Here is a 20,401-nt window from a genome sequence, read left to right as displayed (position 1 = left end):
AAGGGAGGCGAGGTAGTAGTTTGGCGCACTGACCTTTATACCGCTGAGGCCAAACGCCAGCTCGCGGACGCCGCCCCTTATCGCCCCCTTGACCATGACCCCACCTCCCACCACCAAACCATCATCTCCCAGACCATCCATAACCTCATCACCTCAGGGGATCTCCCATCCACCTCCTCCAACCTCATAGTCCCACAACCCCGCACCGCCCGTTTCTACCTCCTGCCCAAAATCCACAAACCTGACTGCCCCGGCCGACCCATTGTCTCAGCCTGCTCCTGCCCCATCGAACTCATCTCCGCGTACCTCGACACGGTTCTGTCCCCTTTAGTCCAAGAACTCCCCACCTACGTTCAGGACACCACCCACGCCCTCCACCTCCTCCATGATTTTCGCTTCCCCAGTCCCCAACGCCTTATCTTCACGATGGACATCCAGTCCCTGTACACCTCCATCCCCCATCACGAAGGACTCAAAGCCCTCTGCTTCTTCCTTTCCTGCCGCACCAACCAGTACCCTTCCACTGACACCCTCCTTCGACTGACGAACTGGTCCTCACCCTGAATAACTTCTCTTTTCAATCCTCCCACTTCCTCCAAACTAAAGGAGTTGCCATGGGCACCCGCATGGGCCCCAGCTATGCCTGTCTCTTCGTAGGATATGTGGAAAAGTCCATCTTCCGCAACTACACTGGCACCACCCCCCACCTTTTCCTCCACTACATCGATGACTGTATCGGCGCTGCCTCATGCTCCGACGAGGAGGTTGAACAGTTCATCAACTTTACCAACACCTTCCATCCCGACCTCAAATTCACCTGGACTGTCTCAGACTCCTCCCTCCCCTTCCTAGACCTTTCCATTTCTATCTCGGACGGCCGACTCAACACAGACATCTACTATAAACCGACTGACTCCCACAGCTACCTGGACTACACCTCCTCCCACCCTGCCCCCTGTAAAAACGCCATCCCATATTCCCAATTCCTTCGTCTCTGCTGCATCTGCTCCCAGGAGGACCAGTTCCAATACCGTACAGCCCAGATGGCCTCCTTCTTAAAGGACCACAGATTCCCCCCCAGACGTGATCGATGATGCCCTCCACCGCATCTCCTCCACTTCCCGCTCCTCCACCCTTGAGCCCCGCTCCTCCAACCGCCACCAAGACAGAACCCCACTGGTTCTCACCTACCACCCCACCAACCTCCGTATACAGCATATCATCCGCCGTCATTTCCGCCACCTCCAAACGGACCCCACCACCAGGGATATATTTCCCTCCCCTCCCCATCAGCGTTCCGCAAAGACCACTCCCTCCGTGACTCCCTCGTCAGGTCCACACCCCCCACCAACCCAACCTCCACTCCCGGCACCTTCCCCTGCAACCGCAGGAAATGTAAAACTTGCGCCCACACCTCCTCCCTTACTTCTCTCCAAAGCCCCAAGGGATCCTTCCATATCCGCCACAAATTCACCTGCACCTCCACACACATCATCTATTGCATCCGCTGCACCCGATGTGGCCTCCCCTATATTGGGGAGATGGGCCGCCTACTTGCGGAACGCTTCAGGGAACACCTCTGGGATGACCGGACCAACCAACCCAACCACCCCGTGGCTCAACACTTTAACTCTCCCTCCCACTCCACCGAGGACATGCAGGTCCTTGGACTCCTCCATCGGCAGAACATAACAACATCATCTTCCGCCTGGGAACCCTCCAACCACAAGGAATGAACTCAGATTTCTCCAGTTTCCTCATTTCCCCTCCCCCCACCTTGTCTCAGTCGGTTCCCTCAACTCAGCACTGCCCTCCTAACCTGCAATCTTCTTCCTGACCTCTCCCCCCCCACCCCACTCCAGCCTATCACCCTCACCTTGACCTCCTTCCACCTATCACATCTCCATCGCCCCTCCCCCAAGTCCCTACTCCCTACCTTTTATCTTCGCCTGCCTGGCACACTCTCCTCATTCCTGATGAAGGGCTCTGGCCCGAAACGTCAAATTTCCTGTTCCTTGGATGCTGCCTAACCTGCTGTGCTTTAACCAGCAACACATTTTCAACTCTGATCTCCAGCATCTGCAGACCTCACTTTTTACCTGAACGAAGGGCATGTTTGGCAACTAAGTGTTCCAGAATATAGATGCTTCAGACAGGACAGGGAGGTAAGTAAAAGTGGGGGGATGGTGGGGGGAGGAGTTGCATTGCTGATAGGGATGATATCATGGCTGTGTAAAGGAGAACACTATGGAGGTCTTGAGAAATGAGGCATTATGGGTAGAGCTGAAAAATAAGAAGGGTGCAGTTACATTGTTGGGACTGCATTACAGGCCTCCCAAAAGTGAGCATGAGGTAGAAGAACAAATAGGTAAACAGATTATGGAAAGATGTACAGTCATCAGGCTGGTAGTGATGGGAGATTTTAATTTTCCCAACATTGACTGGGATACATAGCGTCAGAGGTCTGGATGGGGCAGAAGGAGCATCCAGGAAGGTTTTCTAGAGTGGTATATCAATAGTCCGAAGATGGGAGGTGCCATATTGGATTTGGGTGTTGGGGAATGAGCCAGGCCAGGTAGTAGAAGTTGCAGTGGGGAATTTCTTTGGGAATAATGACCATAATTCTGTAAGTTTTAGAACATTCGTAGACAAAGGTGAGAGTGGTCCGAAGGGAAGAGTACTAAACTGGACCAAGGCCAATTATATCAAGATTTGGCAGAAGCTGGGATGTGGATTGGGAGCAGCTACTTGAAGGGAAGTCCACAATTAATATGTGGGAGGCTTTCAAAGACAGGTTGAAGTTAGTGCAGGATAGGCATGCCTCTTTGAAAACAAGGGATTGGAAAGGCAAGATTTGTGAACCGTGGATGACAGGAGAAATCATGCAACTAGCCAAGAGGAAAAGGGAAGCATACATAAGGTCCAGGAAGCTAAGAACAGAATGGGCCTTGGAGGAATATCGGGAGACTAAGACCAATCTGAAACAAGGAATCAAATGGACTAAAAGGGTCATGAAATAACTTTAGCGAGCAGAACTAAGGAGAATCCTAAGGCCTTTTATTCATATATAAGAAGCAAAAGGGTAACAAGAAAAGTGTTGGTCCACTAAAAGATAAGGAAGGAAGGTTATGTGTCGAACCTGAGAAAATGGGTAAGATTCTCAATGATTACTTTGCATCAATGTTCACTGAAGAGATGGACATGATGCATGTTGAGATTACAGATAGAAGTTTGTTTATTCTGGCTCAAGTTGACATATGGAGGGAAGAATTGTTGGGTAGGCTAAAGGATATTAAGGTGGCCAAATTCCCAGGATTGGGTGGGATCTATCTCAGGTTGCTGAGGGAGGTGAGAGAGGAAATAACTAGGGCCTTGACAGATATCTTTGTAGCATCCTTAAACACAGGTGAAGTGCCGGAGGACTGGAGAGTTGCTCATGTTGTCCCCCTGTACAAGAAGGGTAGTAGGGATATTCTGGGTAACTACAGACCAGTGAGCCTGCGTCAATGGTGGGAAAGTTGCTGGAGAAGGTACTGAGGGATAAAATCTATTTATTTTGGAAAAGAATGGGATTATCAGTGATAGGCAACATGGTTTTGTGTTGGAGAGATTGTGTCTTACCGACTTAATAGAGTTATTTGAGGAAGTGATAGATGAAGGAAGGGCTGTAGATATCATATACATGGACTTTAGTAAAATGTTTGATAAGGTTCTCCATGGTAAACTAATGGAGAAAGTGAACTCACTTGGTGTGCAGGGTGTTCTAGCTAGGCGGATAAAGAATTGGTTGAGCAACAGGAGATAGAGACTAGTAGTTGAAGGGAGTTTCTTGAAATGGAGAAAGGTGACCAGTGGTGTTCCACAGGGATCAGTGCTGGAGCCATTGTTTGTGATATGCATAATGATCTGGAAGAGGGCATTGTTGGCCTTATCAGTAAGTTTGCAGATGACACAAAGATTGGTGGAGTAGCAGAAAGCATAGGGGACTATCAAATAATACAGGAGAATACAGATAGACTGGAGAGTTGGGTGGAGAAGTGGCAGATGGAGTTCAATTCAGGCAAATGTGAGGTGGTGCATTTTGAGAAGTCTTATTCTAGAACGAATTATACTGTAAATGGAAGAGTCTTGGGAAAAGTTGATGAGCAGAGAGATCTGGGAGTTCAGGTCCATTGTACCCTGAAGGTGGCTGCACAGGTAGATAGAGTGGTTAAGAAGGCACATGGTATGCTTGCCTTCATCGGATGGAGTATTGAGTATAAGGTCATGTTAAAATTGTACAAGACTTTGGTTTGGCCTCATTTAGAACGCTGTGTACCTTTTTGGTTGCCACATTACCAAAAGGATGTGAACACTTTGGAGAGGGTGTAGAGAAAGTTTACAAAGATGTTGCCTGGTATAGAAGGTGCTAGCTATGAAGAGAAGTTGAGTGGGTTCGGATTGTCTTCATGAGAAAAAAGCAGATTAAGGGGGGGATCTGATTGAGGTCTACAAAACCATGAAGGATAAAGACAGGGTGGATAGAGATAAGCTTTTTCCCAACTCAATACGATTCAATAATGAGAGGTCACGCATTCAAGGTGAGAGGTGAAAAGTTTAAAGGGGATACACACGGAATGTACTTTACACAGAGGGTGGTAGGTGCCTGGTTCGCGTTGCCAGCAGAGGTCGTAGAGGTAAGCACGGTAGATTCATTTAAGGTGCGCCTGGACGGATGCGTGAGTAGGTGAGGAGCAGAGGGATACTCTCCTTAGGAATTGGGCGATAGATTTAGCCAGTGATTTGGATCAGCTCAGGCATGGAGGGCCTAAAGGGCCTGTTCCTGGGCTGTAAATTTTCTTTGTTCTTTATTCTTTGTACTCCTACATAGGAAGTGATGATATCTATTTCCAATAACTTCTGCAGCTTTTGTTTGGTGCAGCTGCTTTTTTAAAATTTTCACTTCATAATAATACTGGCAGGTTCACTCAATGGTTAGGAGCTTCTTTGCATGAGATCAGCATAAAGACCAAAATTGCACATGCTGTGATCTTTTGAACTTCAGTAGCAACAAGCAGTGCTGATACCCGAAGTGCTCTAATTATAGCCTGTGTACCAAGAAAATACTACACCTAGCAATGTATTCACCATGCTGCTTGTCCTGGCAATTGTTTCTTCCACTTCTGTTGTCAGCCTCTTCAGTGAACAAGATTATAAACATTGTTCTCTTTATGTTTTTAACCATTTTGTTTTTGCACATCTTTCAGCTTCTGTGTGTCATTCATATGATAAGTTACCACTGTAATGTAGCATACAGCTTACTAGTTTTCTGATGTCAATCTCAAGAAACAGCGATAGCACAAAGGTGATTAGTCATTGCTGTTAATTGAGGAAGTACACTGAGGGACATTTACTTGTTCTTTAAGTAGTACAATGACATATTCAACCTTGACTTGACCCATTACAACATTTACACTAGGTCTTAGTTTCATGTTTTACTTGAATATGTCCATTCAAGCAGTTCTCTTTCAAGTTTTGTACTCTTTATTATGCAAATCAGGCACTTGTTACTTAGAATGTTTGAAAATTTGAGGAAGAATTACACAGAAGCACCTATATACTCTAGCTGACCTGTTGTTTAACACTTTGATAAATGACATTACAGTTCATAGAATATCATTATGAATTAATAACTGCTACCTTTCCCTGCATAATGAATTTCTCCATTTTAAAACAGTCACTTGTATCTGAGGCAATTTGGCCAGGTGCTGTACTATGTAAATGAAATGACTTTGTTTACATTTCAAAAGCTTAACATGGATCAGGGCATTGATGTTTTTCCAATGATATGACGATGGCTCTTTTCAGTGCTGACATGTAAAATTCTACGCAAGCTAAAGTTTAAATTCACAGCATGTTTATTTTCTGAAATGAACCAATAATTGGGAAAGAAAATCACATATCTTCCATTAAACATCTTCATGATACCTTAAAGCATTATTAATCATAATACCATATTTAAGCAGGGTTGCTGTCATGATCACAAAGTTTATCCATTGTTCAAGGCAGTGACTTGCAAGGTGCTAGGTCACCAAGTGATTTTCATTGAAAAGAATAGAATCCCTACAGTGTGGAAATAGGGCCTTCAGCCGAACAAGTCCACACTGACCCGCTGAAGAGCAACCCATCCAGACCCATTCCTCTACCCCATTATCCTATATTTACCCCTGACCAATGCACCTACCTACACATCCCTGAACACTATGGGCAATTTAGCATGCTATGGGCAATTTAGCATTTGATTTTTAAAAAATCAGATAGTACCTTATCTAAGCTTTTTAAAAATGTCTACAGTATACACAAATAATTATTTTGAAGCATAGTGCCTAATGTTGAGCAGAGAAATATAGCAAACATTTTCACACAAAACATGTTCGTGAAAATTAATCATGAAGAAAATATGGAATTAGATTGACAAATAAAGCTGCAAATGACCCTTTAATAAGGAAATAGTTCAGGTCCAGAAAAGGCAGATTCCTTGAGGAGAGAGAAAGGGCATCAAAAGCTAGTGCACACGGGATGTCTAAAAGTTTTGAGATCTAACAAACTTGCAAAAGAGGCTTATGATAAATATCTGGTTCATAACTCAGCTTGACCTAAGCTGTATATTAAAATTGCAGCTATTTACAACTGCAGGGATACAATTGATACAAGTTTCTTGCCATAATTCAGATTGCATTCAGTGAGCATCTGTCTTATTTACTGTACTGATTCCAAAGTTAGTTTCATTAGCTGGTGACTTAATGATTCTTCACAGATTTGGTTCATGATCAGGTACCTAGGTACAGATGGAAAGGTGGCATACAAACATTATTCTTCCATCAAGGATATCAGTAAGCAGTCACCACGAAAATTAGCAATCCTAATGAAAAGCTTATGCCTGGAACTTGACTCTCCTGCTCCTCGGACGCTACCTGACCTGCATTTATTGACTCTGACTCTGCAGCATCTACAATCCTCACTTTGTCTTAATCCATCCATTGTCTGGATTGTTCAAGAGGAATCCTTAATTGGATATCTAGATTTGTGGTCAGTGGCGGTATTACATTGCTTTTCAAGTATGAAGAACATAAGCATAACATAGCCAGGAAGAAGGATAGCATGAGCTGGCAGACTAGATGTGGGAAGCATGTGTTCCCTGGTTAGGGAGTCTAGAACGAGGGGGCACAGAAGATAAAGAAATAGATGAACATACTATAGATGGGTTAGTTGTGAAGTACATAACAGGCAAATTATCTCTTAAGCAGCTGTATGTATAGGTGGTCCTAGAGGGGCATGAACTGGGGATGGGGTTATCCCAGGACAATCCTATAACTGAAATGGAACAGTAGACAAAGGGGTCCATTGTAAACCAGTCCTGACAAGGCCTTGGAGAAATTAAACTTAGAAAGTAGTCAGAGAATGGTTCACAGGATTTAACTTAGGAGCATGACAGTAAACTAGAATATTGTTGAAGAAATGTCAGATAAGAACCACTTCAGTTAGTCTTATCTCTTCTTTTTTAAATGGGACACTTCTATGTGTCTGCTTGCCACAACCATCAGAGATTCATTAACCCCTTGGTTTTGTATGTTTTGAAACTGTTGAGCTTTTTTTTCATTTGTTCAAAATTTTGTTAACTTGAATGAGTGTTGTGGAGATTGAAAGTGTAAGGAAGCTTCCAACAGTGATACATGGTTGTGACTGAGCATGCCTGTTTTATTTTAATGGTATGGAAGTTCAAGTTGTAGATCTATTGCACTGTGTGTGGAAGCTTATCGGCTTTCTTTTGTTTGAGCTAAACAGGTTAAGGTCCTTCTTAGAATTTAGTCCAATTACAGTTCAGAAGTTTGAAGAAAAGACAACAAGCAATGAAACTTGTAGGAAGGGTAATAAATAAATCAATAATTTTTTCAGGGAACAAGCTGGGGAATCTTGGTTATTGGCCAGAACTATGATTCTAGAATATTCTGACAAACATGTGGGAATTTTTAATCTGGTTACAAAGTTACACATGTTCAGAATGATTTCTTCTCATGTAAATTGGGATGTGTGGAGTGATAATTAGACCTGAATAGGATTGTTTTTGAATTATAAACTTTACAAAATATAAACATTTTGAGATTTTGTTTGTGATACAATTCTCAAAAGAGAAAGTGAATTTTAAATTGGATACCTCTAATCTGAAATTTGAAAACAAATGGTCTGAGTTTGATGCCAAGGGCTCAAGGTGTTCAAATTAGGAGAATTTAACACAGATAGGTTTCAGAAAGAAGCTCAAAAAATTAATCTAAAATGCTTAGAACTTTAGTGAAAATAAATAAAGTTGTAAAAACTAAAATTTATGACCAAAAATTTCAGCAAAACAATTGTTTTGGATCAAGTCCTATTTTTAAATAGAAGACTACACACAATCATTCAGAACTTTTAAAAATGCATAAAATGACATGAGTTCACCAATTGGAGAATGTTTTGTTCCATCTCTTTAAGAAACAGGCAAAGAGAAGTTAATTCATTCTGCTAGCAGGTAGGAATCTGTGTTACGAGATTAATTTATTCTGATTCAAGCAAAATTGGCCCCATGTTACAAATGTAGCAAAAGTTTGAGACTAATTCAAGGTGAGGACCTGAATTAATGAACAGACATTTCTTTGGCCAGGTCCCCCTCTCCACTTTAGCTTAAGCTCCTTTAAACTCATTCCTAGTGCACCAACATAGAGAAGACACTTAGCACTAAGGATCCCCTAAGCTGCTGGCAAATTTCAAGATTCTCATTGACAATGCTACTAAACCATTGCCATTGCCCCAAATACAAAGATCCAGCAATTTTTACTTGAAGCTCCCAGGTAACCCTACCTATGCTTCTACCAAACCTTAGGAGCCTCTGTCTTTTCAATATCTAGATATCCTCAGCCATAGTCATCTCTGGAGCTAACTCTTAAATCAATCTCCTTTTTTATGTATCACGCGTCCACTTCTAACTCCCCATTCATCTCAAATGTTATTCTTCTTATTCTTCTTGCTTACAGGTGTACCAATATTCCCAAAAACATTAAGAATTACATCATTTATAAAAAAATTGAAGTTGATGAATTACATTAAGCTTATTTGGCTTTAAAACAATTTTCTGTAGTGTTCATTTCACAGGGATCAATGTTGTGACCCCTGATGTTTGTAATACTTATAAATGATTTGGAGCATAATGTATGTGCCCTGACAAGTAAGTTTTCAGACAACACAAAGATTGGGAGAGCTACTGATAATGAGGAGGATTGTCAGAGCATACAGCAGAATATGGATAGGCTGGAGACTTGGGCAGATAATGGTAGATGGGGTTTGATCCGAATAAATGTGAGGTGATGCATTTTGAAAGATTTAATACAGGAGGGAAGTATACAGTAAATGGCAGGACTCTTAGAAGCAGAATGTGAAACATGTCATTTTGTGCATGATTTAGATGAAATTATCTATTTGGTAACAATGTACATTCTAGTGAAAGGGTGAAAAATTTAAATTTCAACAACTACGGGTTTAAGGAGGTGCGGATAATATTCACCAGGATGTTTCATGGATGGGGGCACTTTCGTTCTGAAGAAAGGCTGGATAAGGTCAAATTTCTTAACAGCAGAGAAAGCTGAAAGGGGACTTGATTGAAAATATAAGATTTTGAGAGGCTTGAAAAGGGTAAATAGAAAATAACTGTGCTGCTTAATTGAAGGGTCAATTTCAAGGAGGCATAATTTTAAGGTGAAATCTGGAGATTTTCATAAATTCAGACAGCAAATAAAAGGCACTTCAGCCCATTGACATAACTAACACTAAAGCTGCACTAATCTCAATTTGTCCCATATCCCTGAATGTTATGATATCTCCAGTGATCATTCAAATATCTTTTAAAGGTTGTAAGATTTCCAGCCTCCACTACCTTCCCAGGCAGTGAATTCCAAATTCTCACCATCCACTGAGTGAAAAAGCTTCTTTTTCCCAAATCACCTCTGAATCTCCTGCCCCTTACCCTAAAACTATGCCCTCTGGTGACTGACCCCTTAACCAAGGGGAACAGTTGCTCTCTATTCACCCTGTCCATATCCATCATAGTCTTTTACACCACAACGACATCTCCCCCAACTTAGTTTTCTCTTTTTCAAAAAAAATCCAAGTATGTCTAGCTTAGAGGGGTCTTCAGGAAAAATGTTTTCGTCTCAAGGGTGGTGAGAATCTGAGAAGAACTGTCTTGGAGGGTATTTGAGGCTGGAAACTTCACAACTTTTGAAAAATACTTGGTTGAGCAATTGAAATGTCACAACAGTCAAAGCTATGTGCGAGCTTTAGAAAGTGGGATGAGTATAGGTTTAGAGTTTTTGTTGCACACTGTCGATTAGATTAGATTACTTACAGTGTGGAAACAGACGCTACGGCCCAACAAATCCACACCGACCCTCCGAAGAGCAACCCACCCAGACCCATTCCCCTACATTTATCCCTTCACCTAACACTACGGGTAATTTTGCATGGCCAATTTACCTAAGCTGCAAATGTGTTGCTGGTCAAAGCACAGCAGGTTAGGCAGCATCTCAGGAATAGAGAATTCGACGTTTCGAGCATAAGCCCTTAATTTACCTAACCTGCACATCTGTTGGGCAACTAATAATTTGACCTTGGAACATTGACTTAATATCAAAACAATATTACTAGGTTTTAGCTCAGAGGTTTAGTACAGGCACATCTTCTAAAGATAGCTGGTGAAAGTGAAAACCTTAAGGTGATGGGATTGCTATTTTATTCTCCATAATATCACATGGAATGATACCATTTCATGCATATAAATGTATGAACAAGGAACATAAGTAGGTTTCTGCCATTCAGTAAGATTATAGCATATCTGATTTTAAACTCAATTCGACATTCCTGTATATCCTGATAGTTCTTCATACTCTTGCTAATCAAGAATTTATCTATCTCTGCCCTAAAAATATTAAGATTCTGCAGCCACTGCCTTGGAATTCCAAAGGCTTGCAACACTTTGAGAGAATTTTATTTGTCTCATCTGTGCCTTAAGTGCCTTATTTTAAAACCATGTCCAATAGTTCTAGATTCTCCCACAAGAAGAAATTCCTTTCTATTTCCACCCAGTCAAATTCCCTCAATCAAGTTACCTCTGATTCTTCTAAACTCCAGAGGATATAGGCCCAGTCTATCTAGCTTTTCCTCATAAGGCAATCCGCTTATTCCAGGTTAGTCTACAAAGAACCGAAAACAGAAATTACTGGAAAAGTTCAGGAGATCTGGCTGCATCTGTAGAGAGAAATCAGAGTTAATGTTTCAGGTCGAGCGACCCTTCCTCAGAATTATGGTCTATTCATCCCCTCAGAACTGTTTCTAACTCATTCAAATTCATCTATAAGTACAGTGATTAGTACTGTATACAGTACTCCATGCATGGTCTCACCAATGTCTTGCATAAGGGTGGCACAATGGCTCAGTGGTTAGCACTGCTGCCTCACAGCATCAGGGTCCCAGGTTCGATTCTAGCCTCAGGCAGACTGTCTGTGTGGAGTTTGCACATTCCGTCCGAGTCTGCGTGGGTTTCCTCTGGGTACTCCGGTTTCCTCCCACAGTTCAAAGATATGCAGGTTAGGTAATTGGCCATTCTAAATTGCCTATAGTGTTAGGTGCATTAGTTAGAGAGAAATGGGTCTGGGTGGGTTACTCTTTGGAGGACTTGTTGGGCCGATAGGCCTGTTTCCACACTGTAGGATATCTAATCCAATCTAAACTGAAGCATGACCTCCCTACTATTGCACTCAATTCCCATTGTAAATAAACACAACATTCTATCAACCCTCCTGACTTGTTATACCTGCATATTAACCATCTGCAACTCATAGACTAGGCCATCCAGATCCCTCTGCATCTCAGAGCCCTGCAATCTCTCATCATTTAGATAGTTTTTTTTTCTTTATTCCTTCTGCCAAAATTAATCATTTCATATTTCTCCTCATCATTCTCCATATGCTAGATCTTTGCTCATTCACTTAACCTACCAATACCATAAGTTCTCTTCACAAATCATCTTCTGTGTCATTGGCAAACTTAGCTACGACACATTTGGTCAATTCATTCAAATCATTTGTATAAATTGTAAAGAGTTGAGGCTCAAGCAACAACTCCTGTGGCACACTACTTGTAACATCCTGCCAGCCTGAAAAGCATCCCACTTACTCCAACTCTTTGCTTTCTGTTCATCAACTAATCTTCTATCCATGCCAACATGTTTTCCAACACCATGTGCTTTTAATTTCTGTATAGATCGTTGATGTAGCACCTCAAAAAAATGCTTTGGGAAATGTAGTCCAATATATCCATTGGTTTTCCTTTATCTATAGCCTCAGTTACTTCTTTGAAGAACTTCAGTAAATTAATTAAATGTGACTTTCCTTTGACCAAACCATTTTGGCTCTGCCTAATTACCTTGAATTTATCCTAGTGCCCTATTATAATGTCTTTATACAGGATTGAGAATAACAGAGTTTTGGAAGGGAACAACCCTATGCAGTATCACACTATCCAACAGTATTCAGTAAATTTGTATAATTTTATAATTGGCATCTATCTGGAGAATTGCAGCACTCAAATGGGTAAAGTAATCCTTTTAAAGTTGAACAACATCATGGTTAGTTAATCTGGACTTTTATTATTATGAAAGTAAATTGCAGCATGGAGATAATGAAGGTAATCTTTAGCTATTTAGTTACTTACAGTTTATGTAGGAGGAGGAGAATACTGGGTTACCAAAAGCTAGAAACAGTATGAGTATGGGTGAGATTTACCTAATAACCATCTGTACCTTCTATTTTACTCCTGAAAGACCTGCATAGATTGGAGAAAAACAATTGATGAACATTCATTCTATATTTTTGTGCATGGAGTGAAATGGCAAAAAACCTGTTTCACAAAAAAAAATTGCTGAAGGATTACTGCAGTTTTAAAAGCAAGTAGTCTGACATTCATTGTAAGCACTGTTTATACAGATGTTGGTTCAAGCAGCAGTGGAGGAGAGTTCATGTGAGCTGGAACCAAGGATTTATATAAGTGTAGATTCAAGCTGCAAAAATAGTTGATTGGTCTGTGGATTAGGACTACTTATTGATGATAAAGGCCTTCTGCCTACCAACAACTATTGTGATTAGTTCTCAGGTAGCTGGACATATTGAGGCAGAGAACATGACAGAGAGAATCCACTGAGCTCCACCAATTCAGGAGCTGTGCCTGTTCTCTGCAGCAATAAAACACTTTAAGTCTGAAGAAAATCAGTTTACTGTTCTTTTAGAAATGGCTGTAAATGGTGACTTTTAATTAGTAAGTCAATGATCTTTTATAAGGGTGAACCAGTCACCCTGTGCCTCCTGCAAACCAGTGAAAACATCTGGATCAGCACAAGAACCATCCCAGGAGATCTCATGAACAGAGATGACTGATGTGGTTTCTTAGTTTTTCCCTCTGTCCATAACAATAAAGAATACTACAGCACAGGAAGAGACCCTTTGGCCGATCACGTCTGTGTTGACCATATTGCTACTCTAAATTAATCCCATCCGCCCCTCTATTCCCTGCCTGTCTGTCTAAATGCCTCTTAACATTGCCTTTAACACTTATGCTTTCTCCCCTGAATTTGTGTGTATATACAAGGAATTTATTATACCCAGGCGAATTATTCACCTAAGTCTCATGCGTCCCAAGACACTTAGACACTGGAGTCACTCGTGGAAGGTTTGAGCATGGAAGCAACTCATAAACTTCCCTGATGTTTTAGCTGATGCGTGGGTACACCAAGACTAAGTCTTGACACATATCTCTATTCATTTCCCATCTCCAATGATCCACGTAGTAGAAGATTTGGGCTGATGACTCATTGAATCATATCCCTGATGAAGAGCTTTTGCCCGAAATGTCGATTTTCTTGCTCCTCCGATGCTGCCTGACCTGCTATGCTTTTCCAGCACCACTCTAATCTAGACTCTGACTCATTGAACCATCTTATCATTGAGGTATGTAATAGCTACACTTGATGAGCCTTGAACATATCGAATCTAATACCCAGCGAAAACATAACACCACGGCTAACATTGCCTCGCAACAACATCTTGTGAATGAAAAGAGTTGTTCTTGAGGGTTTTGGAACAGCCATTGTGTGATTTTGCTCAACACCCATAATGTCATAAAATTTCCCTGTGGGATGCAGCCTTGTATAGAATTTGGGCCTGGTTTGCAGCATGCAGACCTTTGCATTTCTTCAATGTGTTTCGTCAGGTCCGAGTGCACAATCCGAACGTGCGAAACTACAACATGCTCGGTTCGCTTTCCCACAGTCACACAGGAATATAACACAATCATCCGATTGGCGAGCTTGAACGTCAGTCAGCATCATCGACCAATCAGAAAGCGGGACCCGGGGCCGGCTGTCCAATAGGGGCGGTGGGAAGGCGGGAACAGATCGGTGACTGTGTCGGTGTGACGAGGGGGAGGAAAGTGAGGAGCCGAGGGAGGTAGCGGTATCATTACACACACACACACACACTGACTGGCAGCAGCAACTGCCGTTTAAATATCAACCGTTTTTCAGGGGCTCGGAGGTTGCGGAGTGTAAAGGACCTTCGGGCGGCTCTCGGCTTTCAGTGTTAACCGCAGCGCGTTTCGAGGTGATGGCCTACCCAGGATATGGCGCGGTGAGTGAGTGAGGCTCAGGCTGGGGTTGGGGCTGGTTTTTGTTTGATGTTCGGGGAGAGCGGGGTAACGGGAGCCAGGCCATCTCTGCGGGTCTCTCTGCCTCTGCATGTGATCCCGGAGTGTGCGGCCGGCCGGCCGGCCCTGGCTCCCCGCAGTCATTATTCTCGGTCTCTCTCTCTCTCTCTCTCTGTGTTGTTGCTGCTGGTGACAGGAGGTGTGTTCCCTGGTACCCCGTCCCCATCCCTTCATCCCCTCCCTCATTGTTCAGCATCAGGAACTCAGCCTACACCTTCCCATTTCAAATTCCATGGCCGCTGAAAATGCTGGCACCAAGGGGGAAGGGGGGGAAATAAGGTGAACGTGTAAGGACGCGAATTCCTTTAATGATTTTGGTTTCGCCAGAATGGAGCCGACGCAAAGCAGTCGAAGTCTGTTGAGAGTTAACCCTTTGTGATTTTTTTTTCCCTATTCTACAGTTTTTTTTTCTGTGCAGAATTCCTCTTGTAGTTTTAATTGCATATGCATTCGGGACGTGTAAGACTAGATTTCCCAGTTCTTGTGTACATTGCTGTGGTCTAGTGGAGAAAGGCACTCCATTTTAACTGGCAGATCATGTAAACCTATACCTCAAAGTAAAATGGAGTGTCTTTTTCGTTAGTTTGTGGCAATTTCCATTTAGTGTTAAGTTCCTGGTTTATTCACTAGTGTTCCATTCAACTCTGTAACAAAAATATTTTCACATCTTCAAGGCTTGAACTTTAGATTTGTTTGTGCGACTTTTAATTTTTTAAAAAAGGTTTGTTTTTTGTCGATATCACTAATCTTGGTCAAACATCTCTCCACAAGAGAAAAGTGGGGGAGCTGTTTCTGGGTGCTCTTGCAGCCTGAAGCAAGACGCAGCAGATTCCTCCGTTTGACTGGTGATCACTTGGGAACCAAGAAGGTTGAGTACAAAAGATACTAAAAGAATTGATTACTGAATCAAATAACTGGTTTTAAATTTAAAACAAAATCTGCCTTATAAATTTCAAGAGCTCATGAATCCCCTTGTCCAATGAGAGCTTTCATGCATTAATTAAATTTAGAAAATCCTTATTGGAGTTTTAGAACCTAAATTTTGTAGTTCTGAGAATTAGATCTTGTCAAAGTTGTTATTATCAATTTTGTTTTTGTATTCTTAATTCCAAAATAGTTCACTTAATTCAACTTGCATATTCTGCTTCAATTTGGGGGTGGGGGTGGCGAGAGGGAGGAGGAATGGAAACTATCCTTTTCTCCTTCGTTGTTACACAAAAATCTTCTGAAGGTAGCATTTTCACCTTGAATCAAGGGAGAGGTTCTGTCTTAAATCAGAGACTTGAGTATAGTCTAATTTTAACAAACCCTTCAGTTGTCTACTGAAGGCAGTATTATACTGTTGGTGGTGCTGTCTTTCTGATGAGAGATTAAATCAGGACCCTGGCTTCCTACTTAGGAGAATGTTGAAGATACTGTGGCACTATTTGAAGAAGTACAGAAGTATATCTGAAACTTTTTAGAATGTCCTGAGTTAAAGATGCTGTATCAATACTACATCTTCCTTTCATTATATTCAGACCACATCTTGGAATTCCAGCGTTCAAGAAATTTTCAGTTACTTTTTTCAGCATTCCATTACTGAAAAATTGAACATGCACAATAAGATTTGTTTTTAAAAAACTTTAATCTAGCATTAAGATAGATGGTAGTGTGCACAATATTTTCGTTCAACAAAAATGGTGTCAGTCAATAACTATACATTGTTAGTAAACACTTGAAAACAAATGGTAAAACTTATTTAATGAAACCAAGCTATTGTGAAATTAAGCAATTACATGTAACCAATTTTCAATATGTCACCTTTCCAAAATGTTTTAATTAACTTATTCTTGTAACTTTTCCCAAAACCTACTTCATCTTGATGCAGTGAATTGGAAAGTTTATTTAAGTGCTGCATGATATTTTTGAAAACATTCTTCAAAATCTCCACTTACCCAATTTAAATGACAATAGGATGAAAATACTACTTCATCCTTTTCAGAAGTATTAATCCTTTTGAATATTTAAATGCATACTTAATGATGAATTAGTTTTTGTTTTACATCTAGGAGCTGAATTTCAAGGCAACCCAGATGATGGGATGACATATTTGGCTATGATTCCTTTTACAATTAAGTTTTGGGCATTATCTGCCTTTGAACCATGACCCAAAATTTTAAAATATTCATAGTTGTTGGATTTAAAAGCTACATAGGTGGTTAATGGAAAAATATCCACGAGAGTGTTATTTATAATGGGGACTTGAGGGAGTTTTACCCTGCTTAATTACCTGACTTCTCAAAAGAGAAAACAAAATAACTCCTTTTTATAAAGCAGCTTTCACAATTGTGGGATATCCCAATATGCTTTACAGCCAACTGAGAATTTTGAATGTGGTCACCATTGTAATATAGCATACAGGTGACCCGTTGATGCAGCAATTCACAACAATGAACTAATGATCTAAAATATGTTTTGGTGATCTTGGTTGTGAGATAAATATTTCTCGAGGCATAAGAGAACTCCACTTGTTTACAGTGCTACGTTTGGATCTTTATCTGTCTAAGGGGTCAAATAGAAACGTCAAAAATAGAAGCAGGAGTTGGCCATTCAGTCCCTGAAGTCTGCTCTGTCATTCAATATGATAATGTAGCTCAATGCCCTAATCCCACCCTACCTCTTTATCCTTTGATCCCTTTAATCTTTCTTGAAAATACAATGTTTTGAGCCCCCCAGACTTTCTATGGTAGCGAATTCCACAGGCAAACCACTCGCTGCTTGAAGGAATTTCCCCTCCTGAGTTCTGTAAGGACTTCGGTTCTTATCCTGAAACTGACTCCTGGAACTGGACTCTCCACCACTGGGCACCTCATTTCTATCTAACCTGTCTAGTCTGGTTACAATTTTGTTTCTACGAGATCCCCCTCATTTGTACTCCAGTAACTACAGTCCTAACCCACTCAGTCTCTGCTTATGCTTCAATCTTGTTGTCCCAGGAATTAATTTGATAAACCTTTGCTGCACTCCATCTAAAACAAGAACATCCTTATTGCCCAAAATATTCCAGATGTAGCCTCGTCCATGCCTGGTATAATTGTAGCAAGGTAATCTAAGGCTAACGTAGTTTGTTATAACGCGAGATAACATATTGCATATGTGCACTTACTTTCAGTGACTTGCATGATGATACTACGAAAAGTTGCTTTGGTCTTTCCAGAGTGGGGGGACTTTTTTTTTTAACTATTATTAATAGAGAAAGAGATGACTTGTAATTGTTTAATCAGACAAGGGGAAAGGTTGAGAAGTTGAGTTCTTTATGGTAACCTCAGCTGGTGCAAGAATTGAACTCATGCTGATGGTCTTTTTGGTCTGCACTGCAAGCTAGCTGTGTAGCTAACTGCCCTCTTTTAATATGGGGCCTTATTTTAACATCTTATCTGAAAAACAGCGCCATGACAGTTCAATACTTTTTCACTACTGTGCTAGATTATTTTCTCCAATCTCTAAAGTTGAACTTGATCCCCAGGATCCTTTGACTGAGAAGAGAGTTGGATTGAACTAACTACTGACAACTCGTAAGATGTCGTCTTTATTAAAAATCTCGACTGATCACAGAACAAACTTTTTAGGTGCATGAGCGTGATTTTTAATTTCCACCTTCCAATTCAAGCCTTACAGTTTTCCTCTGCTAGCAAAATTGTGGCCAGAGAAATAAAATGTTGGGATAATGTGGAATGCATAATTGCGCAGCTTAACTATCCAAATTAATGAATACATTCAAAGGCTGAAGCTAAATAACCCCAATCGTTTATTTTTTTTTAAACTAAACTTATGAAATGTTTCCCCATCTTTAATCTAAAAGATTAACCTAGCATATGATGCAAGATATTTTTGATTGTGATAACATGGTGAAGTATTTTAATGCCTACTTGGCATTACTTTTTGTGTGATGGATGGCAATTTTTTTTATGTATGACTTCTGAATAGTTGAGCTTGGTATTTTGGTCTAGTAAGTTCAGGCATTCTTTCACTTATAGTTGTTCAGAACCACTCTTTTTGGAAATAATTTTCTTGAAATGAATGCTTTCAATGCATACACATGTATGTGGAATCCCGCAGACTGAGAGTAATAGGAAACGAGATGCAAAGAAAGTAATGAGGTGTAAAAAGGAATTTGAAAAAAGAACAACATTGGTTGCTTTTCTAAGAATATTAAGAAAAGAGAGTTGTAAAGGGAAATGTGGCCCATTAATGAAGGATGCAGGTAAGAATATATTAGTTAACAAGGAAATAGTAGATTTGTTAAATGAGTACTTTGTATCCATTTTCACAGTGGAGAAAAAGGACAAAATACCAGCGGTACAAGGGGACCTAAAAATAAGTCAAGGGGAGGAGCTCAGTGGATTTAATATAAGTAAGAAAAATGGTAATGGAGAAAATAATGGGCCTTAAGATAGACAAATCTCCAGGACCTGATGGTTTCCACACCAGACTTTAAAAGAAATAGGTAAGGAACTTGCTGATGTATAATTTTACAAAGCTCTTTAGATTCAGGTATTGTCTTTTGGTTGAAAAGTTGCAAATGTCCTCCATTTTATGTAAGAAGAGAGGTAGAGTGAAAAAATGGTAATGATAGACCTGCTAATTTACTAGGAACGGTAGCATAGTGGTTATGTTACTGGACTGGTAATCCAGAAGCCTGGTCTGATGATCTAGTGACATGAGTTTGAATCCTAAAATGACAGCTGGAAAATTTTAAGTTCAGTTAAATTCTGTCTCAAATGTAAAAAGTTGGTATCAGTGATGATGACTATGTAACTACTAAATTATTGTAAAAATCCATCTTATTTGCTGATTTTTTTTTTGAGGAAAGAAACCTTGCATCCAGTGGGGCTGATATATAATTTAAAACTCAGCAATGTGATGACTCTTAACACCTGCTGAACATGGCTCAGTAAGCCATTCAGTTGCACCAAATCACTAGGCGTAGTATTAATATACATAAACACACAGGGAACCTGGTTTGATGTTAATTATAGGACTTGCGCAAATCAAATACGCATCTAGCCCAGATGAGCCGGCAAAGATATACTCATCAATGTTTTGGAGCTTGTGTGAAAACTATCCTGTAGACTAGTAAAGATAGTGTGGAGTTTGCAACAGGTGATTGTGGACCACATGAAATCTTAGCAATTACCCTGAACTCTTCCTCAACTGATGAATCTGTGCTCTTCTATGTTGAACACCATGCTGGCTAAGAATATCAGTTTATCAGTGTCTTGATAGCATCAACGGTTCAGTCCTGGCCATTGGGCATTTGGTAGGTGATGAACAGATCAACATGACAGTGAAATCTATGTAAATGTTTGCATCATGGAAGGTGACTATTTATCCTATTCTATCTGTCACAGCTTCAAAAAGCAATCCTACCAAATCTTTGATCTATGGCCTTATATGTTGCATTAGAGTTCTTCAGATGCATTAGTTATTAGTCCCTAATTGTCACCACTACAGGGAATCGCCTAAGAAGTTTCTCAAAGTATTATCCTAAACCCAACTAACTTCAGCTGCTACATTATTGATCTCTTCATCTCTAAAT

At 40.7% G+C, this 20,401-nt stretch overlaps 1 protein-coding gene across 1 annotated transcript in view; it reads left to right on the top strand.

Annotated features, from left to right (window-relative positions):
* Positions 1 to 14,507: 14,507 nt before the first annotated feature.
* Positions 14,508 to 20,401, top strand: part of LOC132817441 (grancalcin-like) — a 37,577-nt gene continuing 31,683 nt past the window's right edge. Inside the window, exon 1 of the mRNA XM_060827878.1 lies at positions 14,508 to 14,744. Within this exon, the coding sequence (XP_060683861.1) occupies positions 14,721 to 14,744 (24 nt within the window). The 5' untranslated portion in view covers positions 14,508 to 14,720. The remainder of the gene's footprint in view (positions 14,745 to 20,401) is intronic.

Source organism: Hemiscyllium ocellatum, chromosome 7, assembly GCF_020745735.1.
Source record: "Hemiscyllium ocellatum isolate sHemOce1 chromosome 7, sHemOce1.pat.X.cur, whole genome shotgun sequence".
NCBI classification, from domain to species: Eukaryota; Metazoa; Chordata; class Chondrichthyes; order Orectolobiformes; family Hemiscylliidae; genus Hemiscyllium; species Hemiscyllium ocellatum.
Note: the sequence above shows the minus strand (reverse complement) of the source record. Positions and strands in the feature narration are given on the sequence as shown.